Source organism: Ciconia boyciana, chromosome 7, assembly GCF_034638445.1.
Source record: "Ciconia boyciana chromosome 7, ASM3463844v1, whole genome shotgun sequence".
NCBI lineage: Eukaryota > Metazoa > Chordata > Aves > Ciconiiformes > Ciconiidae > Ciconia > Ciconia boyciana.
The window spans coordinates 7,057,153-7,084,510 of NC_132940.1; the positions used below are offsets into that span (position 1 = coordinate 7,057,153).

The 27,358-nt window shown below is 45.1% G+C and overlaps 1 protein-coding gene across 2 annotated transcripts in view; it reads left to right on the top strand.

The window, feature by feature from the left end:
- The window catches only part of LRP8 (LDL receptor related protein 8), a 196,471-nt gene that overhangs the window by 163,423 nt on the left and 5,690 nt on the right, over window positions 1–27,358 (top strand). The window contains exons 5-16 of one of the 2 annotated variants that reach the window (XM_072868119.1): window positions 4,796–5,158; window positions 11,672–11,794; window positions 12,148–12,270; window positions 15,172–15,291; window positions 15,421–15,546; window positions 17,443–17,614; window positions 20,524–20,751; window positions 21,347–21,465; window positions 22,961–23,100; window positions 25,565–25,706; window positions 26,155–26,307; window positions 26,976–27,206. In XM_072868119.1, the coding sequence (XP_072724220.1) occupies window positions 4,796–5,158; window positions 11,672–11,794; window positions 12,148–12,270; window positions 15,172–15,291; window positions 15,421–15,546; window positions 17,443–17,614; window positions 20,524–20,751; window positions 21,347–21,465; window positions 22,961–23,100; window positions 25,565–25,706; window positions 26,155–26,307; window positions 26,976–27,206 (2,040 nt within the window). The remainder of the gene's footprint in view (window positions 1–4,795; window positions 5,159–11,671; window positions 11,795–12,147; window positions 12,271–15,171; window positions 15,292–15,420; window positions 15,547–17,442; window positions 17,615–20,523; window positions 20,752–21,346; window positions 21,466–22,960; window positions 23,101–25,564; window positions 25,707–26,154; window positions 26,308–26,975; window positions 27,207–27,358) is intronic. The other variant, XM_072868120.1, reaches the window with a different exon arrangement.

Sequence of the window (27,358 nt, forward strand, 5' to 3'; positions counted from 1 at the left end):
TGCAGTGTTAATAATTCATCTTATTTTCTTGTCTTCAGCATCAGTAATTGCTGTTATCCACTTTACCACAAATTTTACCAAATAATTATCTTTCTTTAAGCCATTCATGTAATTTTAGTGGAACTGACTTTTTTGGAGGAGAGAGATGAATTAAATATCTGACTGTTACTGAAAAGCTAGAAAATCTTTAATTAAAGATTAGCCGTGGCAGCACTTATAGTCCATTGTACATAATTCCCAGCTCCAATTAATGATGGATATCCTGTTTATTTCATATTTTGAATTTTATCCAGATTTGAGGATCTATGCTTTTTAGTGGTGTCCATTGTAGAAACATTGTTATGTACAAATATATTATTTTTTTTTAAATTACAGTTCTCAAAGAGTGCCCTGTATTTTTAGAGCATTCTACTTTTCTCTATAAGCACTTAAAAAGCATGTGATAGAATTACCTTAATTTTTTGGTGCAGCGCCTGAGCTAAGATTGTCCCTGCTGCACCAGACTACTCACTAAAGCCTCTGGTTAAACCCTGGCTCCAGGCAAAAGAGAACCAGCTGGTACTGAAACGCTAACTCCACAACTGCAATCTCTCTTCTTTTTTTTTTTTAACTTCCTCTATCCAAAGACTGCTTCTGCTCCGCTCTCCTCAAGAGATGTGACGAGACTGCGGCTGGAGGCTGCAAAGCAAAAACTGTGACAGTTGTGCTCTATGTGTTGATATATAGTGCAAGGCAGAAACTAATGCAGAACAACTCTGGTATATATTGTCTATAGGTCAAAGCACATGTACGCTATCATTTAGATGTGATATTTTGCTTCCTAAAACTATTAAGAACCTTAACGGATTGCAGTACTCTAGAAAACTGCTTTTTTAATTATGCTTGTTTACTGCTTTGAAGCCTGTTAGTTAAACGCTTCTTGACAAACACTTCCAAGATTTCTACTGGGATCACTTCATATTTGAAGTAGGTTTTGCACCTTAGAGTACAACATTTATTAATTTCTTTGGCACTAAGGAAAGCAAGCTAATATTTGTTTCCTTTGTTTTGCATGAATAAGCTTACAGTAGGACAGGCAGCAAAATCCGAGAATGCAAACAAATTGCTCAAGTCAAAGAAAAAATACCCCAGTGATCATTTAATTACTGTTTGCACATTTTCTGTTGAAATGCTCTGGAGGCAGTGAAATGCTGTAGTGATGGGACTACCTAGGTACCCTGGCAGATTTATGAAAGGAAGTGTGAAGTAAACTGTCCCTGGGACTTTACTTCCCCATCCTCATCTCTCCAGGTGCTATGTGAGATAATTTGTAGTGCTGCTTTTTATTAGGTTCTTCAAACCAGCACCAAACCATGCAGCAGGGACCCCAAAGAGCACGAGCGTGCTGGCTCTTGCCTAGGTACAGAGGGATTGTAAGCAGCTTTTCTTCTCTGTTGCTTGTTTGTGCCAGAGCAGGTCCCTGAGTAGCTGGAAGCTGCAGACTTTGCTTTATCCTGGCATGCCCTGTTTTAGCTGTCAGAGAAGATGACGGAAGGGTGAGAGGAATTGGGACGTTATCTGCCTTCCCGTAGCCTGCAGGAGAGCCAGCTGCACATGGAGACAGAGGTCTCTGCTGGAGGCATGTGTGACCCAGAAGGAATTGTCCCATTTGAGCTGGTCTGAAGATGGTCATTAGGTCTGTAAATGAAGAAAAGGGCATTTTTATTTCTTGAGTTCACCAGGAGGTGCTTAGAGCAGCCTTCTGTAGTGAGAGACCACGTGCTCCTATTTGGCACTGCCACTGGCTGCTAGTGCACGCACTGCAGTGGCCCCTGTAGCAGCCCATCACTCCTACTGGTTGTCCCAGCAGCGTATGGCTGCTGTAATTGCAGGCAGGAAGACCTGAGCACAAAGAGCTGCTCTTCTGCCTCCTAGGCCTTGTCCCAGTGCAGGTGATGCCCTGTCAGTGCTGGTGCCGCTGCCCCTGGCTTTAGCTGCGCGAGTGAGTTGCAGAGATCGATCCCCACCTAAGGACTGCAGTGGTGGGAAGGGGGAGTTAGCAACAGCCAGACAGCTGTGCTTATTCAGTGGAGGGAGAACTTGTTGTCTCTAGTGCTGTCATCATACTAAATTTAATTTTTAAAAAGAAATAAAATAATCATGACCATGCGATTTTTCTAGCTAGTAATTCACAAGCTTCACTGAGAAAGTCCTCATGAGAGGTTACAAAAGCTGAACTGCTTCTATTTTCTGGCTGCGATTATCAGTAATTTTATATCTGTACTGGGATTTGTAGGTGCAGAGGAGGAGCTTTTGTGCAAACTTCCATTGTCTGTATCCTACACATATGTTTATCAGTCGCTAATTTGCCAATGCAGCAGATTTCTGAAGGGAAATGCGTACAGACAGAAGGAGGGGTGGAGGTGGGACCAGGAAAACAACGAGGGAAAAAAGATAAGCTCATTACAGTTGGGGGAAAGGAAATTAACGCACATTTGGAGTGTGCAAATCATTACAACCTTGCCCAAAAATTAGGGATCAAAGGACTATGCAAAATTTTGCTCACTGATCTGTTTCTGACATTCATCAAAATAATGCCAGAAAAGCAATTTCTTCTTCTCAGCCTTGATCTGTTACAGAAACTGTACATAGCCCTAGAAATATTCCTGTTTCTCATGTCCTTTTTTAAATAGATTGGTAAGATTATAACTGTTACCTTAAATTTCCACTTGGCAGTTACATACTGTGCATCATCTGAAGAGAGTGTTAGGTTATACAGCTGTGTACTGATCAGTAGGGCTAATAGATTATTTTATTTCTAGTTATGGGATAAGGATAGAAGAGTATGCGCAATGAAGAAGAGCAGCAGAATGTGGGTGAAAAGCAGAACATTTTAATGGTCTCAGTTCTGCCATGCAAAAGAGTTTTGGGGGTTTTTTTAGATGCTTTTCCACCAGACTGCGCTCGTATTTCAGGTCCTTATGAGAGGGATTCATCTCCTAACATTAGTTGTCTGATCTCCGTTCCCTCTGTTTGGAGAGGAGAAATATTAGCCCCTCCAAGGGACAGTTCTTATCCCAAGGTAGGTGGCAGGAGTTCCCTGTTGAGGGCATATATATCCAAAATACTCTACCAAGTACAGAAGGAGCCTGAGCAACCTGCCTGGACCAGATGATACTTTACTGTCTAACACTAGGTGCTCCTTTGGTGACCCACTCTGTTGCATTTAATTACTGATGTCAAGTTGGGCACACAGCGGTGTGCAGCTGGGATTCTCTTTAACGTTTATCCCTGTTGGAGGGAGCTTGGGTCGTAGCCAGCGCCTGGTAGTATTGCACCAAGGAAGGCAGACTTCTTTTTCTTCTAATTAGGCAGATTGCTGCTCTGGTAGATGCAGTAACATCTGGAAAACCTGGGACTAAATGGGACAGAGCACAGGGCAGGAGGAGAGAAGTATATATATCGCCATGCTCTGATGTAAAACTACAGGCTGCTTAGGTTAACAGACAAAGCCCAGCAAGTTTGCAAGCTAGAATGTAAATAAGTATCCATGTACAAGTGAACATGTTCTTAATTGCTAGATAAATAGAGTTGCATTCCCAGGTATAAAACAGGCATAATATTTCTGTGTTATTAGACAAAGTAGAATACCACTGGTTTCCTGTCGTTGGCTGAAAGCTGTGATATGACAACTCCTTTACAGAGATTCTGCTGCTTTCTAGATGCACTTGCCATTGCAGCAATTGGTACCACCTGAACTGTGTGGTTTATCATAGGGGCTCTGCAGATACGACAGCAAATAGTTCCGCCTCTGAAGACAAAAAGACTCCCAAGTGCAATGTTAAAAAAAAAAAGGTTTATTGTCATTTATTCCTATATATTTATTGTACTTGTAGTTTATCAAAGCCATAACTTTCCTGTAGATGACTGAAACTGCAGAAGCAGAATTCTTTTTTAAGTAACTACCTAAAAGTACTTATGGATAATTTCTTCCAGGGTTTTAGTTCCCCCACACCTTGATGAAATAAAGTGACTGTGAACTGCACATTGTTGGAGTACCTGAAAGTTTAATTTGAGCAGGCTTCTCTGGTTCAGCTGTCCATTAGGCTTGCAGAGGAGAGTACTCCACTCGGCTTCCTATCCGAGAAACGCCTCATTTGTATGTTAATGTTGAGTTGTGATTTCCAGGGAAGGCATTCAGTGTGTTGTAAAGGGCCTTACTGGCAGATTGCAGCTAAATTGATGCTCGACTCACTAAATATTTACCCTACACATCCCACTTAATATGTCCAAAACCAGGCACACTGTGAAATCCTGAAACCTGATTCTGTGCTTGTGAAAGTCAGGAAGCTGGTAATGTCAGCGTGGAGCAAAGCAAAGCGCTGTGCGAGTCCACCAGCACGTGCCAGCACACCTCCAGCCCGCCCTGCAATCTCCCCGCTCTTTCCGTGCTGTCACCCCATGCACTGGGGCTTGCCTGGCTGCTCTTGCCTCAATACCAGGGCAGTACTGCAGCTGGCCCCCTGCTTTTCCTACCTGCAGTTCTCGCAGCCCTGCTCCCCCTTCTTCAGGGCTGCCCATGGGCCATAGAGGATGCATCCTATGGCACAGCTGGGGAGATGACCGCTGCATCTTCACCTGCTCCTTGCCATGTAGTTTACCATTGGGAAAAATGTTTTGGGTTAGGACAGCCAAGGTAATGCTTTTGTGCCCTCGCCCTCCCCCTGTCTCAGACTTTCCTAATGTGCTAAGGCTGGCACAGGGGTGAGGGGTAGCTGGATACCTCACAGCTCACCTGTTTGTTTTTATTCCCAAGCCTGTTCTCCCAATGAGTTCCAGTGCAGTAACAAGTCGTGCATCTCCACCATCTTCGTGTGCGACGGTGACAATGACTGCGGGGATGGCAGCGATGAAAGAAAATGCTCCCCTCTGACCTGCAACCCCAATGAGTTCCAGTGCAACAACAGCGTGTGCATCCCAGAGCTGTGGGTCTGCGATAACCAGCCGGACTGTGAGGATCAGTCGGACGAGTCTGTAGAGAAGTGTGGCTACGATGCCAAAGCCCTCAACACCTGTGCGGCTCATGAGTTCCAGTGCGGCAATGGTGAATGCATCCACCTGAACTGGAAGTGCGATGGGGACGAAGACTGCAAGGACAAGTCTGATGAGCAGGATTGCCGTGAGTGTCTGCAGGGGTAGGGCAGGGCTGAGGGCTCTCCTCTGTGGGGGAGAGGGGCCAGAAGGCTGCTGTGAGCTGTGTTTTAAGGCAAGTCTTTGATGTCTGTGCAGCGACTGTGTGCCTGACAAGGAGCGTTTGTGTCCCAAATGGCATGGCTGGGTGCCCAGCCCAGCAGTGTCAGGTATATTCCAGGCTCCTTTTATGTTTTTTCCTTGAGGATTCAGAGAGGAGGTGCAAGAGCTGTTGGATGGTACCATGCCTCAGAAGAGATCTGTTTCACTAGAAAGACAAGGAATAGAATATGGGAAAAATGTTCAAAGCCCTCAGGCTGCATGGTGGGGTCACAGCCTGGAGGTTAGAAGCCGCAATGCTAAAGGGAATATATGATCAGCAGAAAAAAAATAATTAATTTTCTGCCTCTGAAGTTAGAGTATACTGAACAAGGCAGTCAAGAGCACCACCTCTGAAGAATTCAGTTTGAAATGCACTTTGAGCTTGGCTTGATAAAGGCACAGAGCTAATAAATAATGGATTTCTTTTCAGCTGCCTTTATGCATTTAACATGGTGTTGTTGGTGTGCGTGGTATTTTGAATGTTTCATCTATTTTTAGCCACTAAACTGTTCAAGCTGGTCACTTACCTGAGGAAGGAGAGAGAGAGAGAGAAGAAAATAAGAGCAAAATGTTTTGCTAAAATATTCATAATCACAAGATTGAAATAAAATAAAATATTTACATAGCTGTATATATTTAGCAGCCCTGACATTGGGCCACCTCTGGGGAGGAAGGCAGCAACCAGCTGCAGAAACCAGACATTTTTCCAAAGGTACCTAAGAAAATTTACCACTTTTGCCAGCACCATCTTTTCATACCCATGATAACACTGAGTCCAGGCTGGTGAGCTCAGAGCAGCTGTGTGGGAGAGCCCTGCAAGGAGCGGGGCATCAGACTCTCTCCCAGGCAGAGGCGCAGATGTAAATTCAGTGGCTCCTTTAGCAAGAGGGGGAGGATGTAGTAAGTCCTGGACACCACTGTTTACACTGCAGGAGAGCAGGGGGATGAGCCACAGGTAACCCTGGAGCTTCTGTGCCTTTAAAAGAGCCAAGGACTCTTTTAAAAGAGAGGTGAGAGCAGAGTAGGAGAAGCCAAATACGTTTTGTTAGGAAGAGAGCAGCTTTGACTGCTGGGTACAAGGATATCGTCACTGTCAACCCCTTCTGAGTAGGGATGGATTAAGTAGGAAGTCTTTTCCTTCATCTCCAAGAAGGTGATACAGGAGCTGACAGAGCTCTTGGGCAGTAGGTACCCAGGCAGTACTTCCAGGGTCTGAAGCATCGCAGGGACAGTGGAGTCAGGAGACAAAGTTGGTTCCTGGCATGCATTTCAGTATGAAGTGACTGTAAGAAAGCCAGGCAGGAGCATGTCCAGTGGAGGTGTGCACTGCTAGCTGGGACAGCCTGTGTTGTTTGGTGCCTGTTTTCATTCTGAGACCTCCTGCAGACAGTCCTGGACTTGTATCCCCTCTGAATCAGGAGGCAGTGGCTAGGCCCACATTACAAACACAGGTGAAGAACTGGTGTCTGGCGCAGGGGACTCCCAGCAGAACTCATCTCTGTCCCACGGGTTGCATCCCCTGCAGTGACGGCAACTTGGCAGGATGGCCAAGTTTAGAAAACTCAGGAGAGGGAAAGGTGAGCTCCCTTCTATTTCCGAGTGGTGAAAGAGGGGAGCAGCTTACAGATGGCGCTTTCCAATGAAAGGTCTCTAAAATTTTGATACCTGTTGTTCAGCTTGAAAGGAATTTTAAGTCTTTTACAGGCCCCATTTACTTTGACACTGCTGGGTGAGAGGAGTGGGACTGTGCCCATGTACTTTGCTGAGGCAGAGGGAGCACTGTTCCCCAGCTTCTTTCCTTGATCTGACAGACACCAGCAATATCCAGCTGAGCTCAAAGTCCCGAGACGTGAGGCCCAAAAGGAGCACGGCTCTGACAGCATCCCTCAGCTACAGAGCAGCTTCACCAAGTAGCACCTCCAGATACGCCAAGGGCAGCCTCCCTGGGGCAGAGGATGGAGCTGGACAGCACTACAGCACAGTGCTGACAACCAGTGGAGGACGGAGGAAATGTGGCAGAAGTGACTTGAGGCAATTATATCTCTGACTAGCGGAGATTTAGCACCCGAGGTTTTTCTCCAGTAAGTCTCAGTACAGCACAATGTGCAGCTTATGTACCCAGGAGAAACGAGTATGTGAGCTGCTTCTGCTGCGTTCAGTCCTGTGGGCCAGGATACAGCGGGATTCAAAGCCCCCTGCATGTTTTAGCTACTGCAGTGCTCCTCTGTACAGAGTGCCTGGTTCTGCCCTTCACACTTGTGCAAAGTAGGAGTCACCCCAGTGCCACAGAGATGCATAAGCCTGCTGCTGTCTACACCGCGGGGAGGGGAATCTCTAAGGTAGCAGCCAGGAGAGAGGACTTGCGGCGCTGAGTGCTCGTGTAGCTGATGGGTTGCCTGGGTCAGAGTCAAAACTAATGTTGCTTCCCCATCCTAAATGCAGCTGTTGCTCAGGTGCACATGCCTGCAGTAAGAAAGTGACATTTGAGAGCTCTGGAAACTCAGCATCGCTGTTCTTCTCTTGGACCGAAGAGTTTAGGGATTGACCTTTATTATTTTTTTTCCTCTCCAGAAATTCTCTTTTTGAGATCAGTATCGCGTGGCACGCAGGGAGTTACAGGTATATGACACTGCTCCATCCCCTTAGGAACACGGATGGCACAAGTACCCCTAGGTTTGACTTGATTAAAACTGCAGATACCAGCACTACATCTTCTCTTGCAAATGGGAATCATATGGGGTTTGCGTTGTATAAAACAGAGGGATGGGAGCTAATGCTTTAAAAAAAATGTCATGAGGCCACCACCAGTCATTTGTTACAATCATTTTGCGGTGATAAACGAGTAGAGCAGAAATGAAGGGTGACAATTGGTGAACAGGTTTTGGCAGCGAGACAGCAAATAAATAGGAGGGAATGAGTCATTTCAGGAAAGCTGTGTGAGAACATTGAGTGGTTGGGTTTTTTCCCTAGCATATATATTCAAATATGTATATATATTTATAAAATTAACATTAGGTTAGATTTATTCGTCTCCAAATCTGGAATGGTTATATTTTAAAATGTCCTTTGCAACTCACATTAGGGCATCCAGGAGGGAGAATAAATAATGCTTACAAATGACAGCTAGAAAGCAGATCCCTTGAGACCTGACCTCACACTTTTGTACCTCTGTCTCCACATCTATAAAATGGGATTGATGCATTTTGCAAATGCTGGGGTTTTCTTGAGATTAAGTTCATTTTGGGGGGAAAAAGAAAAAAAAACGGAAGACAGAAGAAACACAGGCTCAGACCTGGAATCTGGAATATATCTGCTGAATTTGAGCAATACAGCATTGTGCCCAGTATTTGCAAATGGGAAGTGTGTCTGTTTGAGTGCACCTGTTAATTTAGCAGGGCTTTGGTAAATTGTTTCGTATTTGATTTGCGGAGCAGAGGAGATGGCTATAAAACTGCTGAGACTTCACTGATTTAAACTCTCCAAAACAGCACAGCAATTTTCTGAACATTGTGCAAATAAACATCACAGCTCTTCCCTCTTCTTGGGATATTGCTCTGCTTCGGAAATGGTCCTGGTGGCAACTTGCTGTCAGCTCTGCCAGTGGTGCTGAGATGGGTTTGTGTCCCGGCTTCAGGATAACAAAGTTCCTGGCCCTCTCCCCTCAAACTTATGCTTTCCAGGCCAGGTAGAAAAATAGCATTCTCTCTCCTCCTACTGCAAAATGCACCAAAAAATAGAAATGCTGTATATGCATTTTAGTATCTTTGTGATCAGTAAGAGTTGTTACTGTATCTGCTCTTTTTAGATGTCTGTTAAGAGGCTCAGGGGCCATTCCTCAAAGGTCTGAACTTCCACAGCTCTGCTGGAGTGAGAAGTGAGCCAGGAAACCAAGCCTGGTCTCCAAACTTCTGTCTCTTCTTCTTGAGGCAAAAGCTTTGTGCAGTGATGTTGTACAGTCCCACATCTATGTTTTGCAGTCCTTGTAGCAACTGAGTTAAGAGCTGTGCTGTCATTTTTCTCTCAGTCTTGTGGTGCTTATGCAACATTGTCTTTGCAGTTCCTGCAAAATTCTCTTAATTTTAATTTGTTTTAGGATTAGAAACCTTTCTATTCTTAGCATCTAGCTATAACTGCTTTTTAGAAGAGCTTTGAAGATTACAATTGAGGACAACTAGTAGGTTTTATAACAGCTGCCTTCCAAATCTGTAGCTGTCGTCATGCAGATTTACTTGATAAACTGGAGACCTGTTCCTGCTCCAGGAAAGACAAGACCCCCATTGGCTTTAATTACATGTTACACTTTTGTGGAGGGTTAATACTTATAGTCAGAAATGGAGGACCATCCTTTCTTGTCTCCACGTATAGAAGGTGCTACAGAAAAGGTGAAGTAAACTGTTTTTCATGTTGGGGGCGAAGACAAGAAATAATTGTGGCAAGGGAATTTTCTGCTAGACAGTAGGAAAAGCTTTGCAATGGCCAAGGTTTAGCTTGGAAGAGGTCAGGATTGCCTAGGGGGAAGGTGGTCTCTCCATCGTCAGGGCTTCTCCAGGCAGGTGGTTGTACATGGCAGGAACGGCTCAAGCAGAAGTGCCTCTGCCTCCCTGCAGGAGCTCTCAGTCCCACTTCCAGATCTGTGGTCTGTGATTCTCCCAGACCACAGCTTTGTTTCTTCCTCTCCTTCATTTTTCTCCATTTAGAGCAGCAGTTCCCACATGCTTAGTTTGGAGCTGCTGTCCCAGATGTCCCACTGAGGTTTCCCATTTCTGTGCCTGGGTTTATTAGCTGAAATGTGGCAACACAGCTGGTCCCATAACTGTGCTCATTGCTTGGGATTTTTTTCTCGCTTTGCAGCTTTTTACGAATATAATGCATATGGCTTTCCTCTCCAAGGAGCAGTGCTATTTCCAAACTTTCCTCATATGAATACTGTGTATTTCTAAAGGCAGGACTTCTCCCTTCCCCCACCAGCCATGCAGTGGTGGCTTTCCCTGTCCTGTCTCTTGTGCCCTTCGCCGGCTGAAGATACACTAGAGCTAAGTCCAGTGAAGCAGTCATGAATCTGGATCCTGCATCCTGTGGGATGCAATCACCGATAATGCTGAGCTTTTGTGCAACTAATACTTTATGGTATCGATGCTAGCTCACTTCATGTCTGTGGCTTTTCCTGGGTTATCTGAAAGTAGTAATTTTTGTATTAGAACCAGTTTGTCAAATTGTCAAGGAAGGTCTGCCACGTAGCTCTCACCTCCCACATAGTAACATCAGTGCTGACCTCCTCTAGCTATTCAGAGGCAGTGATTTTCTGCCACATGATACCAGGACACAATCAGCAAGATATGGAAAGGCTAGAATCAAGAGCTCTCCAGGGTGTGCTGCCTTAATAGGATTTTAAGAAAACATCTGTAAGACAGTCCCCTCAGAAGTAAGCTGCATAACATGTCCCAGGAATGAGGAGCCTGTCTTGCCAGTGAACCACAGGCTGCAGTCCTTTGCCCTGTACCCTTTGTCAGCACAAGTCTGGTCCCAGCTAGGGACGTCTCTCACTTAGTGTAACCTTGGGGAGGGAAACATGACTGTTTTTAGTATGGTCAGTGCAGCTGTCTTTTTTTTTTTTTTTTCCACTGCAACTTTCCTGTTCATCAGATCTGTTTTGAGTCTGTAATAACCTGACCTGGGCAAATGAGCTTCAGGTCTGAAACCTGGCCTGACACTATAGAGATGGTTTTGGCCTGTAACCCCAAGAAACACCAAGCTGCAGTGCAATGGAGCTCTTCTGCCTTCCAGTGGTCTTTTAGCTCATGGGCATTTAGTAACCTGAATGATCATGTCTGTGTTGCTAGCTTCATCCTTAGTGTGACCACATTGGCTTTGGCAGAGAGAGTCAATACATGTCTCTTGCCCATGCCGTTAGCTTGAACATGTTTTAAAATATATCTTAAATATAATTTTTTCTGAAGGCAGGAGAGCTGAGGAGCGGTTGCCTTTGCCTACCCAGTGCCACTCCGTGCTCCTGGCTGGAAAGCAGCCTGGCCTCTCACATAAACTGAAGACCCCAGAGGGGCTCCACTGCTTATGGTTTTGCTGCCTGCTTGCTTTCTTGTGTCTCATCCGAGAAACTTCACTGCCTGCAGTGATTCTGTTTTGACTAGATCTGCTCATATGGGCTTTGGGGCTCTTTTCCCAGGGATGTAGAGGGTGATCTGGGATGGCAGAGGGGCACAGGAGGACAGTGGCTGAGGCAGCTGTTGCCTCTGTTGCTTTGGTGGAAGCAACCGATGCTCTGTGACATTTGCTGACAGAGGGTGCAAAACTCCAGCAGTATTAGAGGTACGTGGCTAAAAGGTACCACAGAAAAGATTCAAGTCCTGTGTGGCTAATGCTTGAATGTGTTGTCTTAAAGCTCTGGTGACCTGCCAGCCGGATGAATTCCAGTGTGGCGATGGGACCTGTATCCATGGAGCAAAGCAGTGTGACAAGGTGCACGACTGTCCTGACAACAGCGACGAGGCAGGCTGCATCCAAGGTAGGTATAGACAGCTCTGCACTCCGTGCTCTGTGGTGTAAGCCTGCGAGAGCTGCGTGGCCATTGGAAAGGGAAGAGGCCTGTGCTGCTCCTCTGGGCCATGGCGGCAGGCTGCTTCCTGTAGAGAGTTTTAAGCTGTTCTGGCAGTGGGGTTGCTTGGGAGAGATGATTGTGCTGACCAGGCAGACTGCATGACTTGAAAAGTTCCTTGCATGATACTCAGGCTTAATGTTCATTTGCTTAATCCCATCCCATTTCTGCTAATGACACCCTCTTGAAGCTTTATATCAGGCTTTTTGTTGTCATGAGCCTCGTCTAACTTAGTTGCTTTCCTCTCTTGCCCGACATGACAGAGTCAGCATGTGAAAGTCCCAGCAAGTTTCAGTGTAAGAGTGGAGAGTGCATTGACGGAGGCAAAGTGTGCGATTCACATAGAGACTGCAGGGACTGGTCTGACGAGCCTCTGAAAGAATGTGGTACAGTACTTGCCTTCTACGTGTTGCTCCTGTTGTAACTGCTTCCCCTCTCCTCCATCTGGTGCTCACAGCTTTGAGTGTAACCACATGTAGCTGCTAAATGCTATTTCTCACTCTGCTCCTCTTTCCTTGCCTTTATTCTCCCATCACCCTTCATATGAATATAATTAGTAGCCTAGTCTGATCATCTGTAAGTTTGAACTGTGCCCTTCTCAGCTCAGCTTTTATTCTTGGAGGGATGTATGAACTGAGCACAGGACTAGGAACCAGGAATTCCCCCTCTCCCCAGATACTAGTGTCCTCCACAGCACAGACCAGTTTGTTTAGCCTCATTGCCTAAATTATCTTTGGATTGTAAGATGATGATAACTTCATAAAAATTTAGCATCGGGAACACGCTTTGAAGGTGAAAACACATAGAGTGGCAGCAATCACTGAGAGAGGACTTCAGCCATTTCTGGGTTTTACATGTTGTTGCTGCTTCCCTTAGAAATGACAGCAGGTTGCTCTCTGCAGCATCCTGCTAGCTCTGGGCTAGCGAGATGCACAAGTCACGAGAGCCAGGGCTGTCAGGGTCAGCAGAACAGAAAGCCCAGGCTAGAGAGCTCTACCGCTCTCCCTAGGGCAGCCCTTCTCTCACCTTTCCCACCAGGCATTGTGGGCACCAGCCCCAATCTGGAGCATTACTCAAACACATTTGCTTTTTTCCCCAGTGCAGAAATGTCTCAGATAGGCATCACCTTCCATGACATCATGGAGCACCAGTAGCATGGAGCTCTGTGCCTTCCTCTTAAATAACGCATATTCAGGAAGAACTGTCAGTCTCTCCTCTGTATCAGACAAGAAGCGTGTGTGCATGGCTAGTGAGGATGCTCTTATCTTGTGCTTTCAGTATGCCCTTGCTTTCTTCCACACTAATCCATATCTCCCTGTCTTTCTGAGTGGGTGTCGCAACTTGTCTGTCTGTGGAGGTCTCCCAGCAAAGGAGACTGGGCAGTGGCACGGCACAGCTGGGCTTGGTGCTCAACCTTACGGTGGCTGACTTGGTGCAGTCCCAGGCTGGCAGTGAAGTGTCGTTTGAGTTAGGGAGCTGAGCAGAGAATAGCCCCCAAAGGACACGTTTCCTTAAGAGTGCAGAATGATGTGGATTGCTGTGAATGTAACACCCATGCACAAGTGATCCATGCAGAAGGCAGGAGGTGCAGGACATGCTCCTCATGTTGGTATTTCTGTGTAGCTGTGCGCTAGACACTGCAGTGCCCTCTGAGATTCCCCAAAAAAAGCATGGCAGAAGACAGAACATCACTTGTCTTATTTTAGGCAGGCAGTGAATATACTGCTGAAGTTTGGGTAGTGGGCAGCAGCTGCCCAGCAGAAAGAGAACAGGCTAAGGTCTCTGCCTGGCTCTTCCTCAGCTCCTATTGAGAAGTGCAGCAAGTGAACCAGTGAACCTTGATTTACAATCTCTAAATCCATTCCACAAAGCACCTCTGAAACCATGGGAATCATCTGAGTAAGGGTTTGCTTGTTAGTTGAAACAGCCTTTGTAGTATTTTGCAGAGAGCAGTTGTGCACGTTTATGACCCAATTTGCTAGAGGCCTATGCAAGTGTAGGAATAGGAGATACCCATTAATAAACATCACTGAACAGTGACAACACACAATGTGACTCTATGGACACCTTCTTAGAGCCTGGTGAACTTACTCTATTAATAATGTATTGATATCTGTATGTGTGTGTCTTTGATAGGAAGGTGGAAGCATCCCAGAGCTGAGATGGGGTTCCTTCTGGCATGGTATTTTCCTAGTCTTACTGACTTAATTGCTTGTGGTTGTTTTCATTTTGTTCCAAGAGCCCTGGTTTAATGTCTCTTCTGTACTGCTCACCTGCAGTGTGTAAGGAGCAAGAAGTAAAAGATAAACGAAAAATTTGCCTTTAAATTGCATTATAGATTGAAGCAAGTCAGTTTTGCTTGTTCTAGTGAGCCCACTATCCCTGAAATCCCGCAGCTTCTGTTCAGCAGTCTTACTTAGGGAGAGGACTTTCTCTTCACCTTGTGTAGATTAATTACAACAACAACAAATGTTATTTCTGACAGGAAACCAGCTCTCCTTAACCTCTCATTCAGTTCTAGTTACAAGGATCCATTTAGTCTGTTTTCCATTTCATAATTTGAAAGCAGGATCAGAGAGGTGGCCTTGGATTAGACGGGGACCCAGGAGAGGATGGGGGCCGTTGCTTCATAAATTGCACACTTGGGCTGATGCAGGCTGCCAGCAGAGACTGTCATGTGGGAGGTGTTTGTGGGAGGACTGTACCTCAGTGCTAATGGAGTATCTCTGACAGACTGTACTTTGGTGTTTTCTGGAATTTTCACATAGATCATTCCTTGGAGCTAGATGGGGAAAATAGTACAGTATTTCAAAATATCTGGCCCCTGGGAGATGAGACTCCCCCAGCATGAATTATTAAAACTCAGAGAGACTGTTCAGAAAAGTCAACATGAACCAGTGCATGGGGAAGAGGGAGTCTCCTGGAGAGAGCCCTTAGGTCCCTTAGAAGTTTCTCACATGTGGCAGAACATGCTCAAAGCAGCAGCTCTCTGATGGGATGAGATGCAGAGATTCACATACGCTCTTATCCCCAGGGCTCCCTGTTCATTTAGCCGCTAGCTTTCAGTCCAAATGATCCTACAGTGTTGTTTTGGAATAATAAAGAGCAAGAAAGTGATATGGTGGTGGCTTCCTATCAGTGAAGTCACTCATATGGTCTATGGGGCCAGCTCCTGTCTACCAAAAGCTGATAGATACCGGAAAATTTCTGAGGACCTCTCTTAATTTTATTCAGTCTTACAACTAAAAGCCCTCCTTTGTCATAGATAATCTGTATATCCCTTCCAGGTATTAATGAATGTTCTATGAACAACGGTGGTTGCTCACACATATGCAAAGACTTGAAGATTGGTTATGAATGTGAATGCCCGCTCGGATACAAGCTTCTGGATAAAAAAACGTGTGGAGGTAATTTACATGCAAACAGCAGTCCCTTGTGTTTCACCATACAGAGATGTGATTATATTCACTTCAGCATTGCTCCATCACAGATGGTTTGATTTCAAGTTATTGATGGGTTTCAAACACTCCTTTCAGACATAGATGAATGTGAGAATCCAGACGCTTGTAGCCAGATCTGCATTAATTACAAGGGGGACTACAAATGCGAGTGCTACGAGGGATATGAGATGGACACCCTATCCAAGAACTGCAAAGCTGTAGGTAAGAGAGTGCCACAGGCACTTAAACTCTGCTTGCTCAACATCACAACTCCAATAAGAAAACATGCTTGCAGGGCTGAGGCGAGGGGAACAGAAACAAAAGGAAACTAGCAAAGCAAGCAAGCAAAGACATTTCATTTCGAGCAGCACAGAACTGCTGCAGTGATAGCAGATGCGTCTCTAGGCAAGAACTACTGATCATGCAGATCAGAATATTTTAAGTGTACAGAGCAAGATTACAGTCACTAGTTGGCTGTTTGAAGCCTAAACTAGAAAAGAAAGTCTGTTGACAGGTGTTATTAAAAACAGTGCAGCAAAAACATTTAGTGGTAGTAGTATTAAAAGGAAGAAAATATCCCAATTAAAGCACGGTAGGTTAGCCACCTCTCCACCCTCCCAGCCTCTTATGCAAATTACCAACATGAACACCAGCAGTTTGCTCGACCTTATTGCAAAAATGAATGTTAATGTTAGAGGGATAGAAAGTTGAATTGTGCAAGACTGAGCATTAGCCATGCTGGGGGTTTCTTTAATGGAAACAGTGGGTCTCTTGGGGAAGGGTGGGTTACCTGCAATACAAAATTGCTCCTCTAGTGTTATCCTCCACATCCATGTGGCCACTTTCTTCCCAGGTTCTATATGGTATGCACAGTGTTCTGCTGTCCTCATAAAGTCTGTTAGTCTCACACCTGCAGTGAGTTAGGACTGACCCAAATCCTGGGACACTGATCTGCTTGTTGGTTAGAAGATTCTGTTGTGTCCAAGAGTCTGTGCTGGGAGCCCTGCAGCATGATATATTCCGGAGCTAGAACTTTGTTCCAGCTCTTCCCTTTCAGTATCATGTTCCTCACTCCCTTTCTGTCCTTCGCAATGGAAAGATGCTTTCTGCTAGGATCTTCTACTGGCCACTGTTGGAGACAAACCAGTCTAACCCACTAAAGCTTGTTCTGAGTCTCCCATCCTGTCCCTATCTCAAACAGGGAGGTGCACAGAGTGAACTAAAGTTTTAGCTGTTTGACTCGCAGCTTATTTTAGTGACACTCAAGAACACACAGAATCACATGCTCTGCTACTTGCAGAGGGCAAGGATGTGCACTTCTTGGTCTGAGCCAAGAGGCATAGGGGTCTGCCTCCTACAGTAGGAAACTGCCCTCCATGGGGCCCACTGTGAATAACCGTGGAGGCAAAGGTGCTGGCTGTGGTCTTCTAAGCAAACTAACCATTGGGTTTCTATGTGTCCTGCTCTCCTGTCTTTTGGAAAATTCAGGTCAACTTTATGGTTCTTGAGAGGCTCTGGCCTGGGCTGGCCCAAGATCACAACTGCAGTAGCAGTATCACCAGTACCCAGGCTGCAGGCTCTGGCCCCACAAAAAAGGGATGTGAACTGCCTGAGCCCAAGCGCTCAGGTGGACTGCGCGAGTTCTGCGTGTATGTGACAGTCTAAAATTCCTCCCTGGCAACTAGTCCTGGCTTTGCTGGATTCAATGTGGCTTTATCATGCCTCAAGTCTGGCTGCCTCCCTTCCCTCCAGCCAGCCCAGAGGGCTGTTTCTTCCTTGTCCTGGCCATGAGTCACCAAAATCTGGCCCATGTATTTTGTATCTAAAATGTGTAATTGAAGGTGAGGACATTCCCCAGAGTTTTGCTTGTGGCTTAGCAGAATGGGCAGACCAAGAGCCAGTGTGCATCTAGTGACCACAGGGGTGCTGTGGTCCTTCCTGTCCGTGTGAGATAGCTCTGCCTCTGGAAGCCGTTTACACTTCTGGTGTGGCGTAAAGCTTCCTTACAAAGCAGACATACCAGTGACTGATAGTTCTGTTGCTGTTTGAGAAATGAAAGCTGGATCCAGCCCATGGGTCAGCTGCTAAAATGACAAATGTGCTTATTTTCTGTGGTAGGCAAGAGTCCGTACCTGATCTTCACCAATCGCCATGAGGTCCGTAAGATAGACCTGGTGAAAAGGGACTACTCTCGCATCATTCCCATGCTGAAGAATGTCGTGGCGCTGGACGTGGAGGTGTCAACAAACAGAATATATTGGTGTGATTTGTTCTACCGAAAAATCTACAGGTAAGGGGTAAGAGAGGATGTGTGTTTTGGTACCTTTCCAAAGCTGCGGTTCAATCTGTACCCTTTAAGGACAATCCGCAGAGAACAATTCAGGGTACAGTGAACCTGAGCGCTTTTCTTCCCTTACTGGATTACCTGTTGTGGCCCAGACTTTGTAAGCTTTTTTAGGAATTGATAAAGAAACCAGGGGCTTGTGCAGTTATCTAGTTTGATAAGACAGGAAGGCTTTTTGTCAATAATAGATCCTGCTGCATTTGTGCAATTACATGTAGACTCGTTTACTGAATCATAATATTGCTAAGCAATGCTGCGCGAGAGTGCTGCTGTGCTGTGTGCTTGCTGTACATGAAACCACAAAGGACTTGGCATCTGAAAGCACGAAGGAGGCAAATGGTGGGAGCAAGGCGGTAGCAACACAGATACTAGCTGCCCACTGTAGTCTCTGGTAGACTGGATTTAAATTCACAGCACTTGACCACAGTACACATTCTGTAATTCTCCTTTTCCCTCCTCCTTCAGCTGTTTTTATGGCATCCATCAGAGTATTATGTACCGGGGCTTGTGAGTGTGCCTAGTCAAAAATGCATTTAATTTATGTGCTAAAACTCCCCCATGTATATTCTGATTTGCCTAGCTATTGCATCCTATTGCAGCTTCTACAGTGATTTGTTATGGATTTTAGCTAATGATCAGGCAAAGGTTGATTTGGTTTCAGTGTGTGGGATCCAAGCCAGGGTTTCTGCAGGCTGTGGTAGCTCCCATGCCATTGGCAGGGAAATTTGCCCAGGCTGTGCTGAGTATTAAGCACTCAAGTAGCTAGGCAGGTACCCTGAGCAGGCCTGTGAGGCTCTGAAAATGGGGAGATGGTTCAGAAGAAAGCTGGCTCCTTTCACCGTGTCTGATTCTGTAGGCACAGGCAGGGGTGGTTAAGGGCTTTGTATTCATACACAGAGAATTATTCAAGATGTACTGCTCCTTCTGCAGCTCTCTGACAGTGAATGTCCTGGGGCGCCAAGGGCCACTAAACAGTGTTCATACCCTGAACATGGCTATACCAAGCCTTTTTCTTTTTCCAACCAGCAGAAGTTTTCTCTTTCTTACTTCTGCTTGCATTAGCTATGTTGTAAGTCCCACCTTTACTGCAGAGCAAGCTGTGCAATTCCTGTTTAAGATACTGCTACTATCACTAATATCAAACACTTCTAAACAAAAGGCCACCATGTCCTTCCAGCAGAGAGCAGGACTCCACCTGCAGGAGTCCTCTGGGGTAAAGCAGTCTATAGTTGAGAGGCTATCGCAAGGTGAAAACTATGGTACAGGAGGCAATTGCTGGCAAGAGATCCCATCTTTCTTAATGCTCACCTCACTTGCCTTTCCAAATCCTCTCCTACTGAGGCGATGTCCCCTTTGGGCTGTCAGAAGATCTTTTACAATATTTAGTTACTGGGAGAATTGAAATGTCACCTGTATTTCAGCCTTCCCATTCTGAAAGCCGCAGGAGCCTCTCTTGGCTTCCTCACCAGTGCAGCGAGTCACATTGAGGGTACAGCGCAGCAGCTCACCGCAGTGGTGGACAGGAAGTATTGAACACAAGTGTTTCACTGGGGAGGAATTAGCTGACCTGGAGCTGTGTAGTTAGAACATGTGATGCTTGTCAGACTAAAATAACAGAGTCTTGGGAACATTGTCAGATGCTCTGCAGGACCCTGATGATACCGTTCATTTGGTGTTGGGTCAGAGAGAAACCAAAACCATTCCTTGTAGTGAAGATGCAGTAGCATGCTGTTAATCCAGGCTGACTCTGCATTGCCATTCCAGCTGGGCCACAGACCATAAAACAGTGTCAAGAATTCCTGGTTTTAGTCATCTGTTTCCAGGTCTCTAATCTGATACTTGAGAGCTCAGCTCCCATATGACTTACCTTCTCATTCCATGACCAAAGGCAGGATGGCCAGTGAACAGGAGATGTAAACCATCTTGCAGTTTCAAATGTTTGGGGGGGACAGAAACTTTCTGCTGTTTTGTAACTTTTTTAAGATGTGCCAAGTTATTCCAAGAGCCAGACTAAGCTCTTAGAAACACTGATGTAAACTCAGAATAACTCCATTTCAGTTCACTCAGTGCAATTGATATAGGTGTAGGAGCAACAGAGCAGAATCAGCCTGTGTGCTTGTAGGAGCAACATTGAGTTATTTATGAAACATCCATGTGGAGTTTGCTGCCTTTCATCAGCGTTTTGAAAGATTTTGAGGCTGCCACTGATATTTAGTGAACCTTTTCTTTGTTTCTAACGAGATCACTTGCCAAATTAGTACAGCTCCATGAATTCCTTTGATGAATCATAATTAGTTACACAGGTCCTAATTCTGCAATACACTTAAGCACGTTTATTTGCATGCTAAATTCAACTCTGTTCAGCAGAGCACTGGAGATAATATTTCTAATGTCCATAAATCCCATGAATTGATGCTATTGAAGTTAATGTGCCTGAAGCCAAATGTTTGGCTGAATTGTGCAGTTATAGCAGGACACAGGTAGAAAAATAAAATGACAGTTCTCTATTCTGGAAATGCCTGCCATCCAGATAGGATGGCAGAAAGTAGGTAGGGACAGTGGGAATCTCGTTCATCCATTCATGCGCGTCACTAATTAGATGACGAGGCATTTGGCTACCTTAAGAGAGTCATAGGATACAGGGAAATAAGAACACGTTGTAGGAGGAAGCGGAAGTTTGCAGCGTGCAACCGTAAGGGCTTCTATGTCAGACATGCTGCCACACGTGCGCTTTCTTTCCGTGGGGTTGCAGTGGTGCTACCTGGCATTCAGCTGTCTGCAGTCCAACCCCATGCATGTGTGCAGGGCCCTCTTTGTGCTGTGTGTCAGTCCAGTGACATGTCCTGTCTTTGCAGTGCCTACATAGACAAAGCGAGTGACACAGCTGAGCAGGTGATTTTGATAGACAGCCAGCTGAACTCTCCTGAAGGACTGGCAATAGACTGGGTTCACAAGAATATCTACTGGACGGATTCCGGAAACAAGACCATCTCAGTGGCCACTGCAGATGGAAGCAGGAGGAGGACACTTTTCAACAGTGACCTCAGTGAGCCAAGAGCCATTGCTGTTGATCCCACACGGAGGTAGGTGTAAAGACCACAAACACTCCCTTTGCCAACAGAGATGGTCCAGTCTTCTTTCTGCCCCTCTTACAAACTTGTGGGTGGTTCTCATCTCACCAAGACTTCAGGTGCCGTTTAAGATAGATAGATCCATTGAACTTAAATGGGACTGCTGAGATGGCTCAACTAACTCTTTGCAAGACCACTGCTGTTAAAGAAAATACTGAAAATAATGGTCAGGTCATGTGTTTGATGGGCCTGAGCTGGTCCAGGCACATAGGTTGTACTGGGAAATGAAGTATTCTGTCTGACATGTGTTGGGCTACTTGGATAAATGAAGTCCACATACCTAGCAGATGCACCAGGAGATAGTTTGCACGGGGTTACTAAGGTGAGATGTTGCATTCTGGTGCAAATTTTGTGGCAGAGTACGCCCTGTGGGACAGTATGTGACTCCAGTAGGTGCATATCAGAATTAACTGAAGTGGCTGAGGGGCTTTGCTGTAATAAGGAGGGAACAGGGCACCTCCCACTCCAATTAGTAGATTTCTTACACTAGATAGTAGATTTCTTACACTACAGTCCAATTTACTGTTTTCTTGCATCTGTCTCTCAGATTCATGTACTGGTCTGACTGGGGAGACAAAGCTAAGATCGAGAAAGCTGGCCTGAATGGTGTGGGGCGGCAAGTGCTGGTGACTGACAACATTGAGTGGCCAAATGGAATCACACTTGGTAAGTGCCCAGGTTAGAGCTACAGCATCCACTGTGGCTGACGTAAATTTATTTTTATTGTTAAATAGGAAAACAAAATTTTAAAACCTCAAAGGCACCTGCACACAAAAATCCTGGAAATACTCTGTCACTTACTGCTCACTCACACAAGCAATTTTATTTCAGTAGCAAACATAGTCAGTAAGTCTTGCCACAGTCAGAACCTCATACTGCAGGAGCTTTGAGTTGCTTTTAGGTGTGCCTTAAGGCAAAGGGAAATTTTGGGAGAGGATGCAGAGCTGCAACAACCCTTTGGAAGTCCAGGAAGCATCAGAGAGTCCTTGGTGCTAGTGGCTCTGGACCTGACTTGTCTCAGAAGCAGTGTCAAGATACCTCATTGGACTGATTAATGCACAGTACATCAAGGAAAGAGACACAGCCTGCAGAGCCCGTTCCCCGTCAACATGCCTGCCCAGCCGCTCTGGGTGGGCGTAGCAAGATGGAACCCATCTTGGCTCATATCCTGCATCCTGCTGGCCCACAGAGGGCTGTGGTCTTTCTCGCTGAGTGGAAAGGAGGTTCCCTGCCCTCATGGGGCAGCAGGGGACACCCTCCTCTGAGTTACAGCCATATGTGTTTAACACCATGCACATGTGAGGTTCGCTGCTTGGTTTTGTATTTGAAAATTCTGGCCGTGACAAGGATGTAGGAGGAAATGCTGCTACCATTGCATAGTGTTGAAGTGCTACTACTGTGAACAAATAATGTTATCCTTTAGTAATTAAGAAATTAATTAATGACTTGTTTAATTACAGTACTTGTTTTGTGTTGGCACTCATCCACTTGCATTCTGTTTAGTGAATCTCATCCAAAATGAGTGAATTTGCTCCAGGAAGAGAAATTCAGTGCTTAGCGTTCTAAATAACATTGGATCCTTCCCTGCCACTCTTACCTGCACCCTCCCCAAAACCTGGCTGGTTGTGGTAGGAGTGTCCCCACCACCAGCATTCCCCCAGCCTGCAGCACAAGAAGAAGAAGTGATCCTGGACCCAGGATTCTTCTTCACTGAAAACGTGTGAATTGCACCGCTCCTTCAGAGAGGTGTTTCATTTGAGTCACAGTTGTTGTTCTCCAGCAAGAGGCCAAGGACTGAACAGCCTTGAGAGGGATGAAGCTTCTTGTTCAGGCACTGATGGAGTGACTCTGAGAAGCCCAAACTGCTGCTGGCCTGCTCCTCCTGGTAACAAAAGAACCTCATTGTACATAGCTGTCAGTCAGGCATTCCACACACACGCACGCACCCCCCAGAATGTTCCTCCTTTTTAATCTTTTTTATAGGATCTTATCCCAGCATATCTGGGCACTGATTCAAAATCAGAACTAGTGTTAAAAAAAAAAAAAAAGGCCCAATAATAAAGAGATTAGTCATGCTGCCAGCAGGGAAAACATGCTGGGCAAGAGAAAAAGAGTTGCAGGAGCTGTGTGTAATTTTGCTTCATTGTGTTTCACTTCTCAGATTTGCTGAATCAGCGTCTCTACTGGGTAGACTCCAAATTGCATTCACTGTCCTGCATTGATTTCAATGGCAGCAACAGAAAAGTTCTGATCTCTTCTGTTGATGATCTGAGCCATCCTTTCGGCTTAGCAGTGTTTGAGGTAAGAGTCGAAAACGGATGCAGAACAGACTGGAGACAGCAAGAGGTCTCAAAGCTCTTCTTGATTAAAAGCTCTGCCTTTTGCATAGCACAGAAAGCTCAGCGAGGGCGTTTGCTGCTATAGAAACCAATTAACCTGGTGTGGGTTCAGCAGGGAAAATTGTTTTCTAAAACCCTTATCAGGAGCAATGTGTTGTCTCATGCTTTTACCTAATGTAGTACCAGTGCATCTGTAAGGGGCAGGTGGTGCCCAGCATAACACCTCCCACAGAACTGGAAAATGGGTAATGGGTTTTCCTTTATTTGAATTGAGCCAACTGTCCATGCAAAGGCCAAAACTATTAGCAATGGAAAGGAGAAGCCACTTACTGTCATTAGCAGGTGGGACAACCACTCACTGAGTGACACTGCAACCTCTCGTCTTTTGAAAGTTGGACTGTGAGGGGAGCTGCATGGGCTCAGAGCAACCTCTCAGCCTGCAGTGGAGCACTCTGCTGCTCTCAGCAGCTTTGTTTCACACCATCTTGGCATACCTGTGTTGCATTTTCTGGTGCCAACAGAACCCTCAGGGGAGGACAGCCCCTTAAATTTTGCTGCGTTGGCTAGTTGTTTCTGTTGTCCATCCCAGCATCTGCAGAAGTATCTTCAGAAACGTTTTCACCTGTCTCAGGAGTCTCAAGGCTTCAGCTGGGAGTATCTGTGCCAGCAAGGCACTCGCAGGGCTCTCCCTGCAGTCACTGTGCACCAATACATTGCTGAGGCTGGGGACTTGGCATTAGAAAGGTGCTTGTTCATCTAGTTCTGACAGGGTCAGATAACTCTCTTTCAGGCTGAACTGCTCCAGTTATGACACACAAACCCTGCCACACACCAGAGAAACTTCTCTGTCCAAAAAAAAATATAGCTGTGATCCTACACAGACATAAGCCTGTTTTCACAAAGGCATTAGGCTTCCAACTCCTACTTGAGTACATTCCATTGAAAACCCTGTCAGTCTTGTAGATTCAGTACTCTTGTACCATTCAGTGTCACACTGTAGCCTTACTAAGAGCAGTGCAGTAATTAATTGAATAGTACAGTTCAGATCCTCAGATGTCATCAAGGAAGAACTAAGACCTGCTGAGATCTGCAGAAATTACTACATAAATGGGCATCCACGTTTCTGCCATTAGTTTACGCACAGCTACCCAGTGGCAGGGCCCCGGGCTAATGCCTTCCTTGCAGTTTGTATCTCATGCTAAGCATGTGTTCAAAACTCTGCATTCCCCATCCTATCTCAGGAGTACTCCAGGGGTATGGAAGACATAATTCAAATCCCTGCTTTGCCTGGGTGGAAGCAGAGAGACAATCCAGCTCTTCCTCCCCTGGTAGAGGATTGCCAAGTATCACTAGCCTGGGGCAGTGAAGTCTTCTCTCTTGTAGCTAAGCTCCCTTCTGTGATTATTTAAATGATTATGGGAACAAAAGCTTCAACTTTGGCACCTCACTCTAGGTAAGCGATAGCAGAGAAAAGCACGTGGTTGGCTCCCCATCAAGGTGTGTGTCACAGCCTCCTTTCTTTTCTCTTCATTTCACTTAACTAGGTTGGCTTTTGACTCAGCAAACCCCTCTTCCTTAAAATCCTTATTCCTCCCATGCAATGTGTGTGATATCTAGGCATCTAAGTTTGGGTACAGTTTTCCCCAAGATATTGCTGCTCTTTAGTTTTATCCTCATCAGCAGTGTTTTGAAGGATCTCTTGGGTTATTTAACCTCTGTACACCCTTCCTCATCTGAATGGCTGGTTAGGATAACAGACAACCCTTTTGCTTTTGATAATTTGCCCTTGTTGTCCAGCAATGTGGCTTTCCTTACTGAAACATGTGGTTTTCAGCAGGCAGAAGCATACATAGCTGACCAAGCAACCAAATACTGTTTGATAACTGCAATTCCTGTGTACCTCCTTGACCAGTTATTTTGCATCTTCAATCATAGTATGCCATGCAAAAGTTATTAATAAAAAAAGAGAAATAGAGACTCATCTTCCAGGTAGGCACTGGCCTCTTTGTAGATACCTGCTTAACCCAGGTCTTATCTTTGGAAAGGAGAAAAAAAACAGCAGACATAACAAAAGTTTCTGCTATGGCCCTCTGCTCATGATCCACCCTGTCCTTAAAAAATAAAGGTTCAGAAACAGAATGGATGCAACTCTCCTGTACTTAAACAGATTTCTGCTCCCTTGTCTCAGTCTCATAGCGACTCAGAATTACTAAGCTCTTTATAAACATGTAGGATTGCTGTGCTTTTAAACATTAGAAATGACAGTGTCCAAAAAAAAAAGAAAAAATCTGCTGATAGAAGTAGCATAAACCAAAGGTGTCCCAAGGTAGGAACACAGTGCGTTGACTTTGTGACTACAGTAGTTTAATCCAACTTGAGTTGGATTTGAGCAGGGCCAGGTCAGAAATCCTATGTATTTCCTGCAGGACAGAGTGTTCTGGACTGACCTGGAGAATGAGGCAATCTTCAGCGCAAACAGGCTGAATGGCTTGGATATCTCTGTTTTGGCAGAAAATCTCAATAATCCTCATGACATCGTGGTATTTCATGAATTAAAGCAGCCCAAAGGTAAGACATGTCCTCAGGGTATCATGGCCCTAAAGCAGGTTCATTTAGTTAGTAAATGAAATGCTTCCTGGTGGTTCTTGATGAGAGAGAAAACACAGGTAATAATGTGAAATCAATGCCTAATGTTTGAAGTTCCTGCATAATTAATTCAGCAGCAGCATTTATTGAAAAGTCTGCAATTTGTTAATAGCTGTTTAATTAGCATCCTTGATAACAGTGAGTTACTCTCGTCACTGGGATGCTTACCATTCATTATATATTTGGGCAGTTTTTATAGTAGTCTGTAAGGTTTCACTCTACTCCAAACTGTAAAGATGATTAAGCAGCCCGATTAATTGAGGTAGGGAGTGGAAAGAAGAGTCTTCTTAGAGGACCTGATACTTCTTTGCCAAGAACAAGAAATAAATAATTAGAAAAATAACTTGTCTTTTCTTGCATCCTTGAACAGCTCCAGATTCCTGTGAGCTCAGCCCCCAACCAAATGGAGGCTGTGAGTATTTGTGTCTTCCTGCACCTCAGATCTCTCCCCATTCTCCCAAGTATACCTGTGCCTGTCCTGACAATATGTGGCTGGGTCCTGACATGAAAAAATGCTACAAAGGTAAATACAATCATGTCACTCTTGCTATTCCAACAAAATCATACTTGGAGTGAACATATTTCCTGATGGTGGAACACAAACATTAGCTTTTGTATTCCACATACTTGCTGCCTTCCGAACACAGCATTATGGTGTCCTTTATTGAAAACTTGCTTATTTTTGAAAGCATAACCAGAAGAAGATACAGCAGGAAGAGGAGAAAAAAGGGATAAGGCCCAGCACTAAAAGTGTAAATGGTCAATAAATCATTAAAATTTGCCGTGTTATTGCCCTATAGGTTCTGGATTTGGAGAGGCCACAGTCATTGCTGATGATATCCTGAAGAGATGGGTGCTTTCAATGTAGTTTTCCCTAACGTGCAAGTAGTTCCTGGTACAAATTCAGTATCTTCTGAGGTACTGAAAAAAATCCTAAGCTTTTGAACTTCTTAACTACCTTCCATCCAGAGTGCTCTATTACTATTAATAACTAAAGCTTGACTTCAGGAAATCATTTCTGTAGCTTTAGGCAGAGAACTATCGATAGTCCGACTACCTGGTAATAGAACTGGAATTTGGTTTCTGCTTCTAATCAGTAAACATAACAATCCTCCCCAGATTTGTATCACCATTTGTGATTTGCTTGTGTACTTACTTTTACCAAATTTCATGTTTGCTCTTGCTTTTCAGATCTTCCAACTACTTCAACTACTGTACTGGTTTCTACAACCGCAGCATCCCGTACTGCCAGTACCACGACCACTGCAACTGTAATTGGCAGTGCCAATAACACCACTGAAGTCATCCCCAAAGTTGTATCAGAAGCTATGATTATCACCCCAAGTTTTCATTCACCTTCCACCACATCCATCTTTATAGATTCTGAGATGACCACTGGAAACAGCAATTTATCACAGCACTGTAAGAGAACGAGATTCCTCTTTTCTTTTTCTATATATACTGTATCACGAAAACTCACGCACTGGTGCGAGACCTTGCCTAACATCTGAGTTATAAACAGGTCGGATGCAGGCACATCCTGTTACATAGCGGGAGGAATCAGGTACTCTTTC